The sequence below is a fragment of the Myripristis murdjan genome, chromosome 10 (assembly GCF_902150065.1).
Source record: "Myripristis murdjan chromosome 10, fMyrMur1.1, whole genome shotgun sequence".
Taxonomy (NCBI): Eukaryota; Metazoa; Chordata; class Actinopteri; order Holocentriformes; family Holocentridae; genus Myripristis; species Myripristis murdjan.
Window position 1 is genome coordinate 9,969,753 of NC_043989.1, and position 22,450 is coordinate 9,992,202.

General features: G+C 41.6%; 2 protein-coding genes across 2 annotated transcripts; both read left to right on the forward strand.

The window, feature by feature from the left end:
• Window positions 1-1,945: 1,945 nt before the first annotated feature.
• Window positions 1,946-12,754, forward strand: spon2b (spondin 2b, extracellular matrix protein). Its single transcript, XM_030062685.1, has 6 exons — window positions 1,946-2,009; window positions 6,126-6,386; window positions 6,639-6,862; window positions 8,467-8,658; window positions 9,278-9,464; window positions 12,527-12,754. Exons 1-6 carry the CDS (start codon window positions 1,946-1,948, stop codon window positions 12,703-12,705), a joined length of 1,107 nt encoding a protein of 368 aa, XP_029918545.1. The 3' UTR covers window positions 12,706-12,754.
• A 4,227-nt stretch (window positions 12,755-16,981) lies between these two features.
• Window positions 16,982-20,070, forward strand: LOC115366753 (transmembrane emp24 domain-containing protein 11). The gene is made up of 5 exons (XM_030062345.1): window positions 16,982-17,111; window positions 17,875-17,966; window positions 18,588-18,713; window positions 18,970-19,116; window positions 19,921-20,070. Exons 1-5 carry the CDS (start codon window positions 16,982-16,984, stop codon window positions 20,068-20,070), a joined length of 645 nt encoding a protein of 214 aa, XP_029918205.1.
• The last annotated feature ends 2,380 nt before the right edge of the window (window positions 20,071-22,450 follow it).

A 22,450-nucleotide genomic window follows, 5' to 3' on the forward strand; every position in this document is an offset into this window, starting at 1 on the left:
TTCGAACACAATGGGACTGGTTGGCTTCCGACACAAACACACCGTCGGCACAGACACATGCCAGCCTGCTTTTGCATTAAGGCCACCAGTCAGTATTCAAGGCATATGCTGAAAACATAAAGGAAAGACACGCACGTCTGTAGGTCACTAGAGTTTGTTTACTGCCACAGCGGCCTGCGGGGCAATAATGCACTAATGAATGGGCAGTAGACGGATGATACTGCCAGTCAGAGTAACTTTTTTTAAAGTACAGGAATTTGTCACATGGTGTAAGAAGAACAAGAGCTCATATGAAAGACAAGGGGACAAAGCAAGACAAACAATACATAGACTATATGTGAGACATTCATTAACTGTTTATATTCAGACACCTATTTTTTCTCACCATAGTTTTTGCAAGTGAGAATTTTTTTTTCAACTGCAATGCAAAACTAGACGAGAGCACTAAATAGAGAGCAGATCTCTGCCAGGGATATCTCCCCTTCCCCGGACTTAAGGCCTTTGTCCACCAAGTCCATGTGTTAGGTAGTTTTTTTTTTTTTAATCCATCACCCAATAAAAATCATTACGCACAGAAACCTTGCACAATGAGTCTGATGTGTTTTGTTATACTTTTCGTTTCCAAGATTTGCAATACGAGACAAAAAGAAAACATTAGTTCCATCCAATCCTGAGAACAGAAATGAGGTTATAGATGACCCAAATTGCGAACTAGGTGGTCACCACAGAAATTAAATGGGTTCATTCCAGTTTCTATGGTGATCAGCAGATCCTCAGGTCAACAGCTGTCCTGGGATCAATCTGTTTATCACACTTTTCTGCGGAGCTGATTGTGTCAGAGTTTCACTGCTGTGCTGGAGATCCCAGTGGGTCCAGTCGTGCGTAATGGACAGTCAGCTACACCTTCTTGAGAGTCCATTAAATTGTTCCATCAATTTATTAAACTTGTTGTGAAAAAAACGCAAAAAATCAAACCTGTTCCCTTATTTCACCTAACAGAAGAAGGGAAAATACAGAGAGTGCCTCTGGTGTATCTGCCCTTCTCCACTGCTGAGCGAAAAACCAGCTGAGGACTTAGCACTGAATTGGAGTATAAACAGGTTTTTCAAAGGTCCTGAATCACTGCAGCCAAAAGAAGTCCTTGATCAGACAGTCATGACTATGCACAAAAACTATTAAGCTGGTAGGCCCAGTAATATGCGAGATCAGCTGCAGACTTCCTACTGGGACGAGGAAAAATATGGAGGCACTGCCTGCATATGTCCAGGTTATCATTACACAACCGAGCCCAAAAATATTAGGCTGATATGCCCAGTAGAATTTGAGATTAGATGCAGACAGATGCACACACACACACACACACACACACACAGAGACAGACACACACGACCAAATGCAATATCCCCTCCACGCTGCCTGCTAGCGTAGGACATTCAACTCTGATTTTGATCAATAATAACATGCTAATAAGTGACTCCTCCATGAGCTGCATACAAAGACTTTCTGTTGCTATGTTGCACAAACGAATACTGGCATATGTTTAAATTTGAACTAAAGAACTTGAATTGTGAGTCTGTTTTATTTTCCTCAAGCCAATCGGTGACACAAACTGGAATACCGAGGTACTAACTGAACCATGAAGAGGGTGAAGCATTACACCCCTATGCCATATACGTAATTCCTGTGGCTGGCGAATTTATGAATATGGGTAGGCCAAATGTAATGAAGTCAGTATGGACAGCAGGGCTGTTATAAAATAACTTGGCAACATTATTTATCTACGTCTCATCAAATTCTACCCACTGCCACTACAACTAACTTTATCATGTCTGTGAGGGAATTTCACTTTCTCCAGAGAGGTCAGAGGGTAGGATCAGCTACAGATCAGCAGCCTTGGAGCTGGCAGAGATTCAGTGTGCTGTTCAATTACACTTCAGCAGCGAGCATGCCTCCCGATGCAGGAATATCAGTTTTCCCCATTGATTTGTTCAACCTGCTGCCCTTCATGGGTGAGCTGATGTATTTTGGAGCTGGGTCCTCATCAGCATGAATGTGCATATGGGCTCAGTGGGCTAAGGTACCCGCACCTACTCCATCTTTCCTCTTTTACCCTGCTACCACCATCAGAGCTGAATACAATGCAGCTCTGTTTGCTGTGCAAGAGGTTAGTGAAGTCGTGTGCTATGATGAGTAAACTTTGCCTCTCCAAAGCTAAGGCGTAGTGATTGTTTAGCAGATTGCACAACACAAAAGCAGAGGTCATATAAACAAGCTCTGTGGCTATAAACAGTGCTGGGCTATACCAGGGCAACTGGGTTGCATGTGTGTGTGTGTGTGTGTGTGTGTGGTGTGTGTGCATGTTGGGGTTGTTTGTGTGTGTCTCTCAGACACGTGACCATATGGAAATCATTAGATGTAGGCTGGAAAGCTGATTCAGCATGCTTGTGTGCGCGCGTATGTGTGTGCGTGTGTGTTCACACGTGAGTGTGTGGGGTGTTGCCTGCAGCCTCCAGCTTCTCAATATTGCCAAGCTGCAAGTAAGCCAAGCACCTAACCCACCCCACTTCTACGACTTGGCTGAGAGACCAAAGACACCCGACATAAGCCGGAGGGCAAACCGGCTGCTGTTATCATGGCTTCCAGTATAGGCATGGCACTCACACACTCACACTTCACACACTGTAAAATGGTGAGGGAGAGACACAGCATCCACTGTCCACATCCAGTCTGAACCAGACTTCTGCTGTGGCAAATGTGACCTAAAGCACTTTTTGCGGTGGCGTTTGTTTTTGCAAGGTGATTTACAGTGTTTCCTGTGTTTATTGGTAGGAAACACGTGAGGAGTGATGAAAACTGCAGCTCAATAGAGAGCGCTAACAAGATCTGTTTGATGGTAATTGCTAGAGGGCTCTTTTTATTGCACTACAGTTGTGATGATTTAGACATGAAAGTGAAGTTTTGTCATGGTGAAAGTGGCACTAATATAATAATCCCAGTTTATCAACCTGTATTAGACTAGGGGTGCATCAGAGGAGTGTCCCGTCTTCAGTAATTGAGAGTGAGGTTGCTGATCAAAAATGCAAATCCTCTAAATGTTTGCAAAATTCTGTGGTCAAATTCATTCCCTGTGTTGGCTTTATGACTGTTATCATCTCATTATCTGTATCTGAAGTCAGAAACAATGTGACTTTGACATGTTATCCTTTTTGCAGCTGTTAACGGTTAATGGTTGAGTAAAACAGATAAAAATTGTAAGGTTTCATACAAAAACTTTTGTTTCTTGTGTGGGAACCAGATCAGTTTATGTATAACAGTCCTTTGGTTGATAGTAGGTTTGCCACCCAAAAGGTGACTTTTGGAAGATACAAGCTTGAAGAAACAAGAGATGCACTTCCTCAGTGTTGACACTGAGTACGAAAGTCATTATCAATACTGAGTACTGATCTAATGTGTGTCAAAAATTTAGAAACTCAAGCCGCTGACTGTAAGAAATTTTGTTTTTGACATATTACTCAGGGCTTTTGGTATTGCACATTAGTTTTAGGCTGAATCTGATTGTCATCTATATCAGTGCCAATCCGGGGCTAAAACTGCTATCACTGCATGCCAAATTGGTCTTGCCATAAACAACAGACACTGTATCCAATAAAACTTAGGAGTCCTGGAACAACAATATTTTCGCCTCATGTCTCAAACCAGCTGAAAAACTTTTCTGCACTTTTGCTTTGCTCTTTGGACTGCATACTGTATACAGCCTCAACCTCAACAGTTTGCTGGATGATGCTTCAACACACCCCAAACTCTGCTAGCAGCTGGGAAACACGTCTACGGAGTTACACAAATTGACTGCAACACAAGCCATAGGGCCATCTACACATGAGTTAAAAAGCAATATTGGAGTTGGATCATGCAGATCCAGCTACAACACAAAAAAACCTGACCAACAGACACCTAGAGAATTCTACAAAGGCACTATATGAGCCCCATTTGCCTTATTTGTAGGTAGCAGTGACCTGTCATACTGTGATATGATACTCTTGCTCTGGACCCCTGGCTGTGCATCTAGAACTGCTGAACACATTAGCCAGTCAATGGGCTACTTATGAAGAAGGGGAGAGAGGAGGAGGGGGAGGAGGAGGAGAGTGAAGGAGGGGGAAGCCAAAGTCAAAGGGCGTGAAGGAAGGGAGCAGGGAAGTCATTTAGGAGCAGATAGTGAGGCTGAGAGAAAGAGAGAGAAGAGGGGAGTGGAGTAAGAGGGGGAAAGGGGGGAGAGGAAAGACAGAGAGGGGTGAACCTCCTGGAAGACATAAATAGCCGAAAGAGGACTTGTAGGCTCGCAGTCACTCTCGCAGACAGCCACATCCACTGCTCTCCTCCTCTGACCTCCTCCTCACCTCCGGTCCTCCTCTCTGCTCCTCTGCTGCAATCCCTCACTCATCTGGAATCCCGAGCAAAATCAGTGAGTAGTTTCTCCACTGCATCTTCATCCTCTCTCTCTCCACAACAGTAAGGAAGATACTAAACTTTGTAATGGCTGTGCATCAGTCAGTGAATGTGTAAATGAATAAAAATGACAGCTGCACTATAGGAGACTGCCAAGCATGCAAGCAACTACTGACAGTTACTTGTATTATTGTGAAAGTTTATGCAATCATGTACTGTAGGAGACAAAGTTACATATTTAGAGATATTAAGCAAATGAGTGTGAATTGTGCATGCAATAGGAGTTTCTATGAATGTAATTTGTTATATTCAGTAATAATCAGTGATGCGGTGCATGCACCTGCAGGCAGTCAGTATGCACAGCCTCATTTCCTTGTGTGCAAAAATAATGTGCTCCGTATGAGTGATGTTCAAGTGTGGTGTATAATGTAACAGCACCGCCTTCCAATGAATCTTTATTAAAAGGACAAGATAATTAAGAACAAATTATTTAATGAGTATCTAGTATGTGAGCTGATTTATTAGCTCTGTTAACAGATTTTCCTACATTAGGTGAGCTACTTCATTATACTTGACAATCACATTGCGTATCAGTTCTTGTGTGTGGTCTACTGATGAACATATAACTTTGAAGCAAAAAGCCTTGAACCTTCACATTCATTAACTAAATTATTGAATATAGCACCTTGTCTCTCCATGAACCAGAGACTGTGCATGCATGCTTTATTCAAGACTATGCATGAAAAAGTCTATTAAGTGAGTAGGATCTCTGACAGCTAAAGAGAAAGGTAAGTAAGCCCCATGCAAGAGTCATTAACAAAGTTTGTTGAGGTTGCAGGATGGGTGCCATGTTGCTCCTCCCTGGAGTGTAAAAAGATTTGGTTTGTCAGGGTGTAACGATGCTCTGAGATACCCAGAATTATAAAAGCCAGCTGGTGTAGCAGTATGTTACTGAACAATCACCCTGAAACAGGATTGTAGTACTGACCTGGCTGCCGCCGAAAACTGCAACTGCCAAACTCTCGCTGCATCCATCTAAATTGAATTAATCTAACCTCCCTTGCTGCCAATCTCCCAATGTGGAACTAAGTTTACAAGTCACAGCTGAGCTGCAGAAACAGTGGAAAATGTTTTCGAGAGAAATTCTTTCCCTCTGACTCACACGGGCCACTTGTTAAACCTGACACTGATGCTGCAGCCAGACGCTTTGCCCTTTCACCGGCTCCCCTTGTCGGTCTTGTCATGTCTCAGATCTGAAAGGGAAGAGTCTGCCGCAAGAAGAAAGGTCATATGAATGTGTGAATGTGAACGTGTGCAATGTGAATGTGAATGTGTGCAAGAGAGGGGAAACTTTTCTGAATCCTAAGAATGGAGGCAGTGAAGTAAAAATCTCTCAAATGGCTCTTCTTGAGGGTGCAGCAGCAGTGGAGCGAGCATGTAAAACGTGAGGTTTCCGCTGTGGCTGCACCTGTAGGCCTATACATTTGCAGCTGTAAAATGCTGAGGACTTGTAGCATTGAGCATCTCAGCTGTGTGGAAAATCGATAAAGGCCCTTTCCAGGCACTGTCCAGCGGTGACTTGACTTTTCCCGGCATTGTGGTAGTCAGTCCTGAGTATTTAAAACAACACCATTGCTCTCTCTCTCTCTCTCCCTCTGTCTGTCTCATCCTCCCCCATTCAGGCATCATTGCCATGGACCCCAAAAGAAACACTCTGTCCACCTCTGGGCCACTCCAGCATTTTGCTATAGTCACCCTGGCGCTGACCTTGAGCTTCTTGGGGCACGGCGTTCACCCGATGCCCGTTCCGACTGAAGCCCCCATCTGCACAGCCTCTGAAACTGCCCACTACAGCCTCACGTTTACCGGAAAATGGACCCAGGCGGCTTTCCCTAAGCAGTATCCTGTCTACCGCCCACCTGCACAGTGGTCAAATCTTATTGGTAAGTACAGAAGCAAGTTGGAAAGGAGCTTTCTTATTGGTCAACATATAGGGAGCAGGTGTTAATTACTATAGATTGATTGCTTAGTACAGGAACCATTGGTGAATGATGAGTGTAGAATGGAGACAGTATAAATAATGCTGTAATTGCTCCTTTGCTCCATTGCTACTTTTTTTTTTTGCAAATTTATAAAAACTGACCCCTGCCAATACCTACTGTGAATTTCAACCCACATCCTCTCTCTCCTCCTAGGGGTGACCCACAGCTCCGACTACCACATGTGGCAGCGTAATGAGTTTGCCAGCAACGGAGTGAGGGAGTTCACCGAAAAAGGCGAGGCCTGGACGCTCATCAAGGAAATTGAGGCGGCCGGCGAACGCATCCAAAGTGTTTATGGGATCTTCTCCGCTCCCGCTGTTGTGGGAGGCACCGGCCAGATGCACAGTGAGTTCGAGGTCTTCGCCAGGCACTCCTATGTAAGCAATTCTAACACCTGGTTTCTTTAAATCTGGGTCAGGGCCAAAGATTCATCACAGGCGTTCCTCTGATAGGTCGTGCAATGCTTTCCTTAGTCTGGATCTGAGGACATGAAACTTAATTGCTCAAAAAATGTTCAGAATAATGACCTGCCATGTACTTTTGTAGCCCGGGGAGATATTTAGCTCTAGGATAAGTGTTAAACCAGTGTAAGGTGTAACTTTGATGCCTTTTCAGATGGGTAATAACCTGCTTTCCTCCTGCTCTTCATGTGCAGACTAAACACAATAAATTGCGCAGATGGGTACATTAAGACACAAAGCTGAATGTATTTTGAGGCAGGTTGATGCAGCAAAAGTGCAAACTGTTCCTTCCAGGTACAACATCCAAAAGAGTGATTCCAATATGTCAATGTGTCTAATTTATGTGTCTGCAAATTATGTAAACTCTGCATGAGTTGGCAGTTAAAGTCCGTGCTGATGGGTCTCCTGGTAGGTCATAAAAGAGGGGATCCATCTGACCAAACACTGTGTTAGAGCTGGATGAGGGACAAGAGAAAAAGGGGGCAGCAAGGGAGCGAGCGGAGGAGTTTCGAGGGTGAGAAAAACGGGATAGGGGCCAGCGATAGACAAATGGCATTGGAATAAGAGCAAAATATGTAGGGAGATGTGAGAGCTGAAGTATGACTTTTAGATTGTTATGCAATAAACATGTTCATGAGGTCATGTGGGTGTCAGTCATGAATGCTTTACAGTGAACACACTCCTGCAAAGTGAAATATCATACATGCCTGATTTTCCTCTCAATTAACAAGGGAGGGTATGACAATGCAAAATACTGTTGCCATGAAGGGAAAGTGGCCAAATTCTGCCAAAGTCTGGCTTTGGTCTAGTAAAATTAAGTCAAATTACCTGATACTTTGACAGAAAACCTGTCAAAGCTGAAGTCAAAAATCCCTCGACCACTGTGGTCACTGGATGAAAATGTTTGTTTTCCCGCTTGGCTATCGTCTGGCTTCAGTTCAAAAATTGTTGGTATATCAAGGAGATCCGTGTTATGATTTGTCTCGTCCTAACTCCTTCACAAGTGCAACTTTATCAAGTTTTAAGCAATTTATTCAAGCTCAATTACATTAATTTAAAAAGTGGATTTTCTTCAAAATCTGTGTTTTATGAAGACATTGCTGAATATGGACACTACACTAAAACGCTAAGTCATAGTTTTAATTAATTTTCTACTTTGAAATTATTTAGTGGTTAATGATGATCTTTAATCTTTTAATTTAAAGTAAATTGACCTGAACACTTTACACCATAACCCACTTGTCACTTCCATGGCCTTAAAGCAGTGTCTTAATGACAGAACATGAGGTTAACCCATTTTCTACTGGCAGGCAATGAGCCACTAACATATATGGGACCATAAAATAACAACCATTTTCCATTTTGTCTGTCCCACCCCATCTCACTTTCTCTTCCTATAACCATCTGTAACTTCGACCCCTCTGTTTCCCTTCTCCCCCTCTCTCCACCTCCTGATCCCCAATCCATCCCTCTCTACGCCTCATCTCCTTCCTCATGCCCTACTTCCTTTCCATCTGTAGCTGTCGTTTATCGTGCGTATCGTTCCTAGTCCCGACTGGTTTGTGGGCGTGGACAGTTTGGATCTGTGTGATGGCGACCGATGGAAGGAGAGTGTGTCGCTGGAGCTGTTCCCGTACGATGCAGGAACCGACAGCGGCTTCACTTTCTCCTCTCCCAACTTTGAGACCATCCCACAGGACAAAGTCACACAGGTGGGTCAAGAGCAGCGTGAGGTGAAACTAAGAAAAAATGTACTGTTGGTGCAGATACAATGTATATTCTTTAATATTGTTTTGGAGGAAATGTGATTCATGTTTACAGAATCAAACTGAAACTCTAGTGGTTATCTGACCATTAAACCTTACAAAACGTTCTTATAGTGTCATGTACAACAGAATATTATCATGTTGAACAGAGATTATGGCATTGTAGAGATCTCACTTTTTACAAGCATGCTGCACTATTATTGCAGCTGCTCCACCAACATGGGGAATTATTTGGAAAACACCTCCATATTTATGTAAGATCAATGTAACATAATACCTTGCCATTAAAGTACAAACAATTTGCAGGTAATACTGTCATAGTCTTGGTAATGTAGTAATTTTCCAGTAATCTAATAAAAGTTGCTGTATATATAATAGACAGTGCAAACTTATTATTGACTGAAAATCATAAGTGTAAATTATGTATTCCTTAAACTATGGATATTAACCGCATAGTGTGTTGCCAGCAGTCATCCGAGACATTGACTCAATCACTGAGTGTCATCAGCGCATCTCTGTTTATTCAGTCCTGTCATTTGTTTTTGTTTTTTTTCTTCCTGTGTAGATTACCTCTTCTTTCCCAAGCCACCCTGCCAACTCCTTCTTCTACCCCCGCCTGAAGCACCTCCCACCCATCGCTAAGATGACACTGACCAAGATAAAGAAGACCAATCAGATCATCAGCCTTCCTCTGGAGCCCACGCAGTCCAACCAGCTGCCAACAGGCAATGAGATTGAAGACACGCTTATAAGTAAGTCTGAGGAATATGCATAGTCCAAGTAACTAACTTCATGCAATACTGTTATTGAAATCATCTACTCCTTACACATACAAAAAACACACATACAAAACAAACATAAAAATGGTTGTTTGTCAAAAAAAGAGAAATAACAACATAGCAATGGCAAAAACATTGTTAATGATGGTAATATATAATACATTTATATATTACACATTACAAGGTATAGATAGCTTAAAACAGTTCAAATATCAGACATTTCTGCCACACGTTTCTGAAGAATAAATGAGCAGTCCAGATCAGGCAATATCAAAATAATTGTTCACATTAGTTGAACAAGCAGATGCACATGCACAACTTTGAAAAAACTCAAATGATTGTGCACAAAAATGTAGAAATATAAGCACTTGAACATGTGCAGTACTTGTACATGTGCAGAATTACTGCAGTTTTACCTTCACCTGCTGTGCCGCTCACTTGGCAGGATTAGGGGATGATCAGGATTAAGGTGCAATGTACTCACACAAAGTGCTGCACCTCATCTCTCCTTCCTCACATCTTCCAATCTCCTTCTGAACGGCCAGTCTTCCTTGAATCCTGTCTGACAAAGCTGAAAAACCATTAAGATGTTTCAAAAATACTGTTTATATTATGTTCTCTCCAACCTCTAAAGCGATGTAAGGACTTAACACAATGCTAGGAACTTGTTTTTCATTTGCTGAATCATCTGAAAGCATTTGGGATCCATTACAGGCCACACACACACACACACACACAAACACACTCTATTCATTCCAACCAGAAACCAGAGAAGCTAAGTGACTGCGAAGCGTCAGAAAATGCCAGGGGCACATCTGGCACCCAGCGAAACAACCTGAACATGAGACCCAGAGAAAGTGAAAGAGAGTTTTAAGAAAACAAAGTGGGAATTATGTATAGCAGCCACCTAAAATTGGATGCAGGCACGTATGTTATTAACAAGACCTCAGTCTTCAGGTGAAGCTGGAATTACTTAGTTTTGGTTTCCAGCCTGTAAAAGTTTAAACACCCCTGTTGTACAATGTAGTGTTTAACAGTTAAAAAAAAAATCAACTGTAAAGAAAGATAAAGGAATTGCTGGGAAAAGTGAAAATGGAAAGTGCAAGTGCTCATCTTGCTAGTCAAGCCAATACTGCAGCCATCGGATGAATTTCTCAGGTGGCTGACCCACTCTAATGTGACAGTGGGAGAGAAATAACCCTTTTGAAAAACAAATCATTATCATGTGTGGCACTGACAGTAAAGATAGACTAAATAGAGCGCTTGGCAGGGGGGGAAGAACGTTTGGAAAAAAGGAGTAGTTTGTCAACCTGGCGGTGGAGCTAACAGTGAAATAATCAAATCCATAGTGCTGGTGGCTGTAAAGGTTTGACTCAGCATCACACCACGAGTCTGTTCCCCTGACTACCTATCAACAAACAAGGGAATGAGGCCAAGAAACTGTTGGGGTTTCCTGCCCTGCTACTCACGCACCACCATCCCCGCCCCCACCCCTCCATCTGTTCATCCTCCCCTCTCCATCTCCATCAATCTCTCCATCTCTGTTATCCCTCCTCCCCACGACATTTGAAATGTATTTAATTACTCATCAGTGATTACCTGCTTGACATCATGACATATGACACTGATGAACAATGAGATGAGCAATCTGACAAACATCCATGTATCCCTTCACCCCTATCCTCCCTCCCTCCCTCCCTCCATCCTTGCCGTGTCAGCAGTGGGTTTTTAATGGAAGCACAAGATGAAGGTAGATGTCAAAATCAGCCTCGCCTTCACTTCCGTGATTCATCCCGCCCTCCATCCAGCCTCCGTGCTTCCTCCCATCCTCATCCTTCTGCTTTTCTACTCTTATCCGACCAACCCGGTCTGAGAAGGATATCAGCTGTTTACAAGCTTGAACAACGTGGGATGAGGGAGCCTGGTAGATACACTGCAAAAAAAAATCTCCATCTTAAGAAGTCATTTAGTCTCATAATCAGTCTTAAAGTCTAACTGAAATCAGACTGAAAAAATCTGCTGATGGAATGAGATAATCTCACTTGTTTTCAATGCAATTTCAACTTCAACAAGTATAAATGCAGTTGAAACAAGGCAAAATAAGGCAGATCAGCCCACTAATATCAAGAAAATAACACTTGATTCAAGAAAATTCTTGCAACAAAAACACATTTTTAACACTGAAGATGGGACTAAATGACTTTTATGGTGTATGAGAGGAAGACAGAAAGAAAAACATACTGCATTAAGAAAAAAACTTCCTCAATAAAGCTGGAAGAAATGAGTAAAAAATGCAATCCCCTCCCTGAGGTACAGCTGAGGTGCCCTTTAGCGAGGCCCTAAATCCCCCATCTGCTCAGAGCACAGTGGAGGTATTAGCTGCATTGTTCAGCTTCAATGCGAGTGTGTCTAAATGGAGCAGGGCAGCACTGAAAAACAGCATGCACAGTCAGCAAAAATTCACTCAATAAATGAAGGTGAGCCACAGCTAAACGGATATACGGCCGGCCAGCAGCTGCCATGAATCTATAACGAGAAGCTATGGAAGCATAAAGATCTGCACGTGCAGCACGCCACCATTTATTGGAATTCCCTCCCATTATTTTATTCACTTTGGCTCATACAGAAATAAGCTGTGACTAATAGTTTAATAAAAGCAGTTCCGTTTTTTATTATCCCTCCAGCACTTATATCATTTCCATTATTCTTAATAGTCTTACTATTCTTTGAACTCTTTCTCTCTTTTCTTTTTGTTGTGTTTTTCTTTGTTTCTTATGTTTACTGATATCAAATGTGGCTTATCTCAGTGATTTCTGAAGACAGATAAAGGCACAGTGCATTTGCAGCATATAAAGCACATGTACCCATTTTTCAATGCATTTGGTCTTAGTCTTCCCCTTTCCAGTCAAATCTATACAAATATCACTCATTTTTGACTCCTAATGGTGTGGTAAATGCAGCGTATTGATAGAAGCCGATTTGCAAGATCCAGAGAACAACACTACAGTAAAACCGTGTCCCCCTTCTGTCTGCAGACACCCCCCTGGACTGCGAGGTGTCAGTGTGGTCGCCCTGGGGCTTGTGCAAAGGCAAGTGTGGAGACTCGGGCGTGCAGCACCGCACGCGCTACATCCTCATGCAGCCGGCCAACAACGGAGCAGCCTGCCCCCCGCTGGAGGAGGAGAAGAAATGCTTCCCTGATAACTGTTTATGACTAGGCCCGGAAAGGAGGGAGAGGAAGGAGAAGAAGGAGAGGAAGGAGAAGAAGGAGAAGAAAGAGAGGAAAGGGAGGAAAAGACGAAGACTGAGAAAAAACAGCAAAAGGTCAACGCTGTTTTCACACAGGGCCTAAAATGTGTAAAAAATGGACTCCTCTCTGTCTTTCCTCTGTGGCTGAACTGTCTCTCTGATTGACTGATTGATTCCATGATTGATTGAATGATTAATTAAGGAATCATGGTTGGAGTGAAAGGTATTTTGTCTTCAAACACCACCTGTAAATAAGCTAATTTCTCAAGCAAACACTCATCCTCAAGTCATATTGGAGATCTGAAAGTTCTAGGAAGGTGTAGTTTGGCAAAATAGCTAGTAGACACCGATCCAGTTTTCTCAGATCTTGAAAAATGTCTGAGGATTGTTCCTTCTTCTTGCTGAACATTTATTGTTTCAACACAAGCAATAACTGAAAACACATTTTTACATAATAATTAGGGAATTCTGTAGTTCACAGACACAGCACATTACAACTCCCAGTGGCTTTTACATAACACATTGTGGAATTAATTAGTCTAAATTCTACTGAAGATCTTCAAACCCTAAAACCATGGAACACTGAAATACAGAAAATGCAATTAGTATTGGCGCAGACACAGGGGAAATTATGGTGCTACAGTGGTTCCACTGGCAGAGGATCTGCTCGCTGAAATGTAACTCAAACCTATTATGTGTTATGATGTACTCAAAATGTAATATTTACAGAGACACTGTGGTTGTTTTTCCTGAAGACAAACAATATATTTATTGACAGGATTTTAACCTGTAGTGTACAGTATATCAGAATAGTAATATCTCATATTCTTTTGTGCTATTGAGGTATTATTTCAATACAGGAAATTACTTTGTGACAAGAAAAATGTATCGCGCTGTAAAATATTTGGCTTAGTTGTACTGCTGTTCATATGTTTATATGTTATTTGTATGTTCAATAAAGTGTAAATACATCTAAAGATAATGTGACTTCACTGATTGGCAGGTTTTTAAAGAAAGAGAGAAAGCTGGCTTTGAAGAAGAGATCGGAGTAAGAATGAAAATACTGAAGTCTAATTATTCAACTTTGCATGTATCACACAATCGCAATGACAAACAGATTTCGTGGATACAGATTCAAATCTGTAGTACTTCTTCTCAGCCTAGTATTTAATTTTAAACTTGAACCACATACTTACATTTGGGCCTCCATCACTGTGGTGGCAGGACGGCAGGATGCAAGTCTGTGAGCCTCTGTCTGGCTAACCCTGACCTCTGACCTCCCTGTCACACACAAAAACAGAATTTTAGTGATTGATTTCTTGGAATTACTAAATGATCAGCTAATCATTGTTGCCCCTACTTGGCATATTTATTTATTGCATGTAGTGATTAGAGAAGGAACAGTGAATAAGTAATACAGCCAGTGGATATAAAGGGAAAATCTAACAAAAACAATCCTCATGGTGGTCTTGAGCAACATGTTTAACCTCCATTATCTCCAACAGAGCTGCTCAGTGGCCAAAAGTGGTTTCACTGGCTGCTCCAGGTGTGCACAGTGTGAAGCTGATCAAAACTAATGAGTGAACACAGACACCCTAGCCTGTGTTAATGTAAGAAAATGTGTACAAAAAAGCAATGTGCAGCTTTGTCAGACCCACAGCATACCACTATGATGATTAAAACACTAAATTACTGGATACATACATACATACATACATACACTGGTCAACCATGCTAAGAGTGATGAGATCACTGTACTTGTAAAATGGATAACAATCCTCATGAAATATACATTTGAAATGGATAAAATTATCCACAACCTAACATTTATTAGCTGTAAATGCCATGATGAATGGCATTTCTGGGGCTGGGGGGGTGGGAGGCCACACAACCTACTATTATATGTTATGCTTCACATATACTGTCCAGCATTTTGCTACAAAGACCCATAACAGCTATACATTAGCCTATTAGTATGTTTTTTGATTGATATTATCAAGAAAAGCATTTTATAGGAATGAATACAGTTGGAGACATCACTTTTTGCAAATGAACTCTTCAAATATATTCCATGTAAAATTTCTAGGTTCAAAACGTCAAACTGAGAGCTCACTTAAGGTCACATTATTTGATATTCAACTCAGTGTATCCCACTGTGAAGTCAAAGTCTTATTTGATTGGCAGAACAGACACTAAACTCACAGAAAGTGACCTTGTTCTTGGATGAAGCAACACAAACAGTTTCAAACAGTTCAGCAAATGGCTTCTTCAGTGAATAATGTTAGTGGAAATATGTAAAACAGATAAAACCACTGATGACCAGCCCAACACACAGACACACACACACACACACACACACACACACACCAACCGCAGAAACCTAGAAACCACACTGTAGATGACAGATTGAATAGCAATACTAACCAAACATCTGGGTGTATGAGGAGCTTCCTTCCGTTTTGAGCAACTCGCTGAACTTTGGCTCCATTCAAAACCAAAGACAAGTGAGAGGAAAATTACTGAGAGGGAGAGAGTAGCAGGAGCAACGGGCAAAGAGGACATCCGATTCCTGGCTTTCCTTGAAGGATGATCGCATCTGCATCTGCAAAATCTGAGAGTTGTTAAAGAGGAGAAGAGACCCTGAATATATATTGAGGAGATTATAGGCGTACAACTTTCATAGAGTAAGAACGAACAAGGGAGAGATACACATAAACATACAGTATAACCCCTTTATTACATGAAAAGAAATCTTAGTAATTAAAATTCACAAAAATAAAAATAAGGCGCAAGTGTAGGTGTTTTGCAACATTCACCTCAGGATAAGTGGTATGAAAAAAGGGACAAAGAGAGAGAAATGTATGAAATGACCAGGTGGCAGAGAAAGTTGTGTGTATAGTTCATAGTGCAGCATATAGCATCATATAATATGTATACATGCATATTTTATGTACTTACTGTATGATATATTTTGGAATAAATATAAGAGATGTGGGTTCATTTTAAAACTCTAATCTGTTAAATGTTGGTATGGTATATGTATCAGAAGTATGTAATGTTTTGGAGAACTGTTTCCTCAACAGTACTGATGTGTGGGAGGAGAAAGAAATCTGATTCTCAGCTTACTTTGAGGGAAGACAACCTTTGCAGATGCTACCCAGTTCATTCTTGGAAAGTGTAGTGGTTTCATTTACAAGTGACCACATTTACCGCTCTCAAAGGTAAGCATTTATTTGGCAGACATCTAAGATTAAGTATTATTTTGGATTGGATTTTCCACAAGAAACGTGACATGGATTCACTTGGCGGTACGCATCACTGCTTAAGTAATAAAAAAGCGATGACAATGTAATATGTCTACAAGTAACCAGAGATATTCAAAGGCACAATGTCACATCAGGGGAATTGAAATGTTGAGTGATCTTGTGTATGTTTTGAAAGATAGGGACTATTCTAACCTAATGGGAGTCTTCTAAAAGGACACTTGGGGATAGTAACAATTTAATAACCGTGTCACAATTTTCCCCATCTTTGTTTTTTTCCCCATCTAGATGCAAAACACATGATTTGTCACATTGTGTATAGTTCAAAATAAATTAATATCTCACTTGCTCAAGTGTGGTAAACATGTAGCGCCTGGCCCTGTGGTTGAGAAGGGACTACTACAGTAAATTATCATGGTACTAAGTTTTATTCTGTGATTAGCCTTGCTTATTATAGCTGGCCTCTGTAAACTCTGTTGGTTTATGCAGGAGGCCCAGGCTACGTCTACACAGTTTTGCATACAACACTCTTTGTCACCTTGACATTATAGAAATTGCTAAATAAACCATGCTGTTTGATATTCGGCATCCAAGGTAAGTGTTCAGTCTGACAGACACTGTCAGACCTTGTCAGACACTGGTCTAACAAGGTTTGCTATTGGCTCCCAGGTTAACCAGTCACAACACCGGCAGAATGTCTCGTCATGCAAAGCAACATCTGTGAGTTTCTCACGCCAGAAAAGCCTGATACAGCCTCACACATTGCTGCAAGCTGTAGTCAGTAACATATAACTAAATCTGAAAGGAAAAAAAGACAATCAATCTTAATTACAAGCCCTACAGACACACTTCCAGACTGATTGTTTCACTTGGCAGGGAGTCAACACCGGCGAATCCTTTCAAGGGCATTTTGTCATTGTTAGCTGTATTGCAGTTTAATGTTAGTTTAGTTTACTGTCCATAACACGGCAGATGAGAATGGGTTTGCGAGGCGTTGTTTTTTTCCTCCAGTGTTACCTGATGCTGGCAGCAGCCATGTATTTTGATCTGGCAGAACAGGAGGAGAAATGCATCATTGAGGAGATTCCTGAAGACATGCTGGTGACGGGTGAGTTCAGGAAGGGGAGGATTTCTACACGGCGCCATTTGTATTATCACACAGGCGATAAATGGGGAATTTGATTTTGCAAAGTCCATTGTGTATTGGCATGTGAAACACACAATCATATTGTAACTATACCGTAGGCCTCCGTGCTATTATCTCTAATTCAGTTCATGGCAAACAATGCATGATAATTTCTGACTTGGCTTTCACAATATTCCCTACAGTGTTGTAGTCTCCTAAATTGCATGCATTATGTGTTTAAACAATGACAGAAGGCCAGAGAAATGCAATGCACAGTCATAAATATGAAATGCATTACACAGTCTCCATTCACTTGTGAATACAAGTGCTGCAAATACAATGAGAGAGAGAGAGTGAGAGAGAGAGAGGGAGAGAGAGAGAGAGAGAGAGAGAGAGAGAGAGAGGGAGAGAGTGGGGAGAGAGAGAGTGAGGAGAAGAAGAGAAGAAGCTTAATGCTACATGAAAAAACAGAACAGTGAAGAAGTGTATTCTTGGGGATATTAAAATATTATAATGATCTCAATATCTGATTCAAATCACACATTCACAGCATTTTTTTTACTGAGTTTTGCACAAATCACCCATCAAAGTAATGTAAAGCTTATGTAAAGCATTTTCACTGTAAAATATAAAGTAATACATATCTGTTAATTTAAGATGCTTTATCTAATCCATATCACAGCTGCTACAGGTTGGTGCTGACCTTGCTTATGTGCTGTATGTGTGTGTGCTTTTTGCCCCTCAGGCTATTTCATGTTGGAGCCCTGGAATTTGAAGATGAATACCAACTCCCCTCACCTTGGCGTCACTGTGACAGTACGAGACCCAAACCATGAGGTACTGGACTCACAGGAGCGCTTCATCTCCAAGCCTGCATCACATAACACACATGTAACAGTACACTGAAACACGTGACTGCTGGATTTCCCATGCAAACCAGACCAAACAAGGCCAAAATGTCTTATACTGTGCTGCCAATGGCACTGGACTGACTGAATGTCTACTTAAACACTGCTTGGACGCGGCATAACTCTGTCTTTGTCTTGCAGCTCCAATTGATCTTTTTTGAGTTCTTATGTAATCCAAAAAAACATCTCATGACCCTGATGCCAAGTCAAATGTTGAAATTAAATAGTAATGCTAAAAAAATATAAAAAACATATAAAAAACAATGAAAAAACATACCAGATTTCCATCAGTTCTGGAAAGTTATTACTATAGGCGATATAAAAAATATAGTGTCTGTTTTCATACAACCTCATGTCTTCCTCTCACCATAACTACTTTTGTCTAACACATTAGTTCTTAATGCATTTGCAAACTGAGACACACTGAACGCTCATCTGCAGGTGCATTAAAATAGTCATATTCTTCATCATGAGGACCAAAGGCAATACAACGTCAACTCCTTGTGTTTCTGCTTAAGGACCACTCTCTCTCCTCTTTTCTTCTCTTCAGGTTTTGATGTCTAAGCGTTATGGAAAACATGGTAAAGTCACCTTCACCTCTCATGCATCCGGTCAGCACTTCCTCTGCTTCCAAACCAACTCCACCAGGTTCTCCGTCTTTGCTGAAGAGAGGATGGTGAGATCTGTGGACACACAGAAAGTGCAAACAGCTAAAAAAACATTAAGCAAGCCATACACTACTATTATGCATGTTTCATCATTCAAGTTAATTGTGCACAGCCACTGCCATCCCCTTATACATTCTAAACCCAAATTCACTCAGATGACAACAGACCCATACACTTCTGCAGTAAATGAAATATAAAAACTTCTGGCATTGTAGTTTGGTGAGAAAGTGAAATCCCTTCGACTGTCCTGTATTTGCTGTACAGAAGCTACATTTGGATGTTCAGATGGGAGAGCACTCCATTGACCCCGGTGTTGAGAAAACCAAAGGCGACCTGCAGACGATGGAGAACAGGCTCAGACACCTCATAGACCAGATGATGTACATCACCAGGCACCAGGAGTACCAGAGGGTAAACACAAATACGATAATCCAGGAAAATCATATTTCCTTCCACAGGGAGGTCAGAGGAAAGGGTAAGAGTGGCGCACCACAGAAACAGCAAGGATTGAGTATCTTGCTCTAGGATAAGGGGGGCTGAAGCTGGAATTATATGACAGCCACAAGACTAGGATTAGAGAAATACCTCATATTAACTGAGTTACCTGACCTCTACCTCCTATATAAACAGAGTAGTACTCAGTGCTAATGCTGCGAAGACCAAAGGCAACCTGCAGCCAGTGAACAGCCTCAGACAACTCGATGTACATCACCAGCAGATATCTAAAATCATCATGAATCCAAGCACATTTACCTAAAGCATACCATCACTTCTATGTCTTTCTAAGAATTCCACTTTTGAGGAATAATGAGGAACAATGTCCTCCAGAAAAACTGTTCTAATGATGAATTTTTCCACTCTTCTCCAGGTCTCATCCGTCACTGCCTCCACCCCTCCCCTCAGGGAAAAAAACCTTTAAGCAATTAACATAAAGATCTCCCCATTTGCAAAAAGAACATTAACTTGTCAACATGTTTTTATCCAAGTTGAGCAAATGTTCATGTCTCACTCTCTCCTCTGTTTTTCTCCTCCTCTCCCCCTTTTCAACAAAAAGAGGAAACTTTGTATCTCAAAATTGAACTGTCCAAAAGAACGGAGAATGTTCTCCTTGCTTCCAAAAAGTGATTCATCCTGACAACATGCCTTTAGTAACATATGAGAAATTGTTCATGTCTCACTCTCCCCTTTATCCATCACTACGTTTCTCCCTTCCAGGAGAAAGAGGAGACGTTTCGTCAGATCAGCGAGGACACCAACAGCAGCGTGTTGTGGTGGGCCGTGGTGCAGACCTCCATCCTGCTGCTGGTCGGTTTCTGGCAGATGAAGCGCCTCAAAGACTTCTTCGTCGCCAAGAAACTGGTCTGATGATGATGACCTTCCCCGAATATACTGTAAACTGCATAGATTAAAAACTCTGTCATTGCCAAACAGCTGGTGTGATGGACCTTGAACAAGCAACACTTTGCCTGTGACAGCTGCACAACTTCTTAATGCAGTGGAGGTAGGCGACAATACCCTCTGCAGATGTGGAGACACGTGAGAGAAAACCTGAAATGATGTACGACTTGGAAAATTGTCCATCTGCATTGCCTCCAAGTGTTGTGTATAAAAGACGTGGCAATTAATGAAGGCATGGACATTTTCCAGCAAATATATAAAAGGGAAACTGCTGCCAAAACTAGGCCATGTCAAGCATATTTAAATCTCTTTCCATCTCCATTACACTTAAAAGGCTGAACATGACCTTAGGCCTGAATTCACTACAGCTTAGATCATGGCTTGGGTTGATATAAAGACGCAGGCTGCCATATTTCTAACTAAACCCTCTGTTTGCAATGACAGTTTCATATTTTGACCTCATCAGTGGTGAATTTCAAAAATAATCAACATGACTGAATTGTGTAAATGAAAAAGAAATAAAGTCTGAATTAAAGGTCTTTGATTCACGTCTTATTTTTCACTTTATAACAACAGCTTGCATGCTTTCTCACTTATTCCTACAAATATTGATTCAGAATTATATATTGAAAAATAGCAGTATCACCACGATAGATCATAGAACAACAGGGATAATATCAGGTGACTATATAAATAACTAAAACATGTAATAAATGTTAAATAAATGTATAAGACGCAAATAAGTAACATTACGTGTAACGTTAACCGCCGTGGTGACATCACTCACTGAAGGGAAAACATTGATCTCAAGCAGGGTTGCCAAGTCCGCGTTTTTTCCGCCAAATTGGGCTACTTTTTAAGCGTTGCCGCGGGTAACAAAGTTTGTCCGCGGGTTGGGCTTGGGCAGACCTGTGGCATACAGATGATGAATAATGCCTATGAATAAAGATTCATATTTTGAATGACTAATGAAACCTGCTGCCACGAGTTTGAGCCCACCAGAGAGATGCTGGCCTTGTTCAATACAGTTCTGTATGACAGGGACCAGGGCGAGGGATCTCAACATGTCTAAAAAGAAACTGGACAACGCTGTAAATAGTTCAGGTTCATGGAGTTTTTTCCCGTTCTTTTTTATGTTGGAGACAGCCAGAAGTTTAACAGGTGAGCTGAAATGATTTTCAATTGCCTTTGCCTGGGAAATTGCCTTTAATGTTTATGATGTTATTTTATAGATATTATAGTGCATTTTGCAATTATAGCAATGCTGTTGGACTTTAAAAGCAACATACAGTACAGGCCAAAAGTTTGGACACACCTTCTCATTCAATGCGTTTTCTTTATTTTCATGACTATTTACATTGTAGATTCTAACTGAAGGAATCAAAACTATGAATGAACACATGTGGAGTTATGTACTTAACAAAAAAAGGTGAAATAACTGAAAACATGTTTTATATTCTAGTTTCTTCAAAATAGCCACCCTTTGCTCTGATTACTGCTTTGCACACTCTTGGCATTCTCTCGATGAGCTTCAAGAGGTAGTCACCTGAAATGGTTTTCCAACAGTCTTGAAGGAGTTCCCAGAGGTGTTTAGCACTTGTTGGCCCCTTTGCCTTCACTCTGCGGTCCAGCTCACCCCAAACCATCTCGATTGGGTTCAGGTCAGGTGACTGGAGGCCAGGTCATCTGCCGCAGCACTCCATCACTCTCCTTCTTGGTCAAATAGCCCTTACACAGCCTGGAGGTGTGTTTGGGGTCATTGTCCTGTTGAAAAAAAAATGATGGTCCAACTAAATGCAAACCGGATGGGATGGCATGTCGCTGCACGATGCTGTGGTAGCCATGATGGTTCAGTGTGCCTTCAATTTTGAATAAATCCCCAACAGTGTCACCAGCAAAACACCCCCACACCATCACACCTCCTCCTCCATGCTTCACAGTGGGAACCAGGCATGTGGAATCCATCCGTTCACCTTTTCTGCGTCTCACAAAGACACGGCGGTTGGAACCAAAGATCTCAAATTTGGACTCATCAGACCAAAGCACAGATTTCCACTGGTCTAATGTCCATTCCTTGTGTTTCTTGGCCCAAACAAATCTCTTCTGCTTGTTGCCTCTCCTTAGCAGTGGTTACCTAGCAGCTATTTGACCATGAAGGCCTGATTGGCGCAGTCTCCTCTTAACAGTTGTTCTAGAGATGGGTCTGCTGCTAGAACTCTGTGTGGCATTTATCTGGTCTCTGATCTGAGCTGCTGTTAACTTGCGATTTCTGAGGCTGGTGACTCGGATGAACTTGTCCTCAGAAGCAGAGGTGACTCTTGGTCTTCCTTTCCTGGGTCGGTCCTCA

Coding starts and splice junctions, on each gene's coding strand:
- spon2b (XM_030062685.1), top strand. CDS start 1,946: ATGCCTCCCGATGCAGGAATATCAGTTTTCCCCATTGATTTGTTCAAC. Junction 6,387..6,638: donor ACAGTGGTCAAATCTTATTG/GTAAGTACAGAA, acceptor CTCTCCTCCTAG/GGGTGACCCACAGCTCCGAC. Junction 6,863..8,466: donor TCTTCGCCAGGCACTCCTAT/GTAAGCAATTCT, acceptor TTCCATCTGTAG/CTGTCGTTTATCGTGCGTAT.
- LOC115366753 (XM_030062345.1), top strand. CDS start 16,982: ATGGGTTTGCGAGGCGTTGTTTTTTTCCTCCAGTGTTACCTGATGCTG. Junction 17,112..17,874: donor TGAAGACATGCTGGTGACGG/GTGAGTTCAGGA, acceptor TTTGCCCCTCAG/GCTATTTCATGTTGGAGCCC. Junction 19,117..19,920: donor GGCACCAGGAGTACCAGAGG/GTAAACACAAAT, acceptor TCTCCCTTCCAG/GAGAAAGAGGAGACGTTTCG.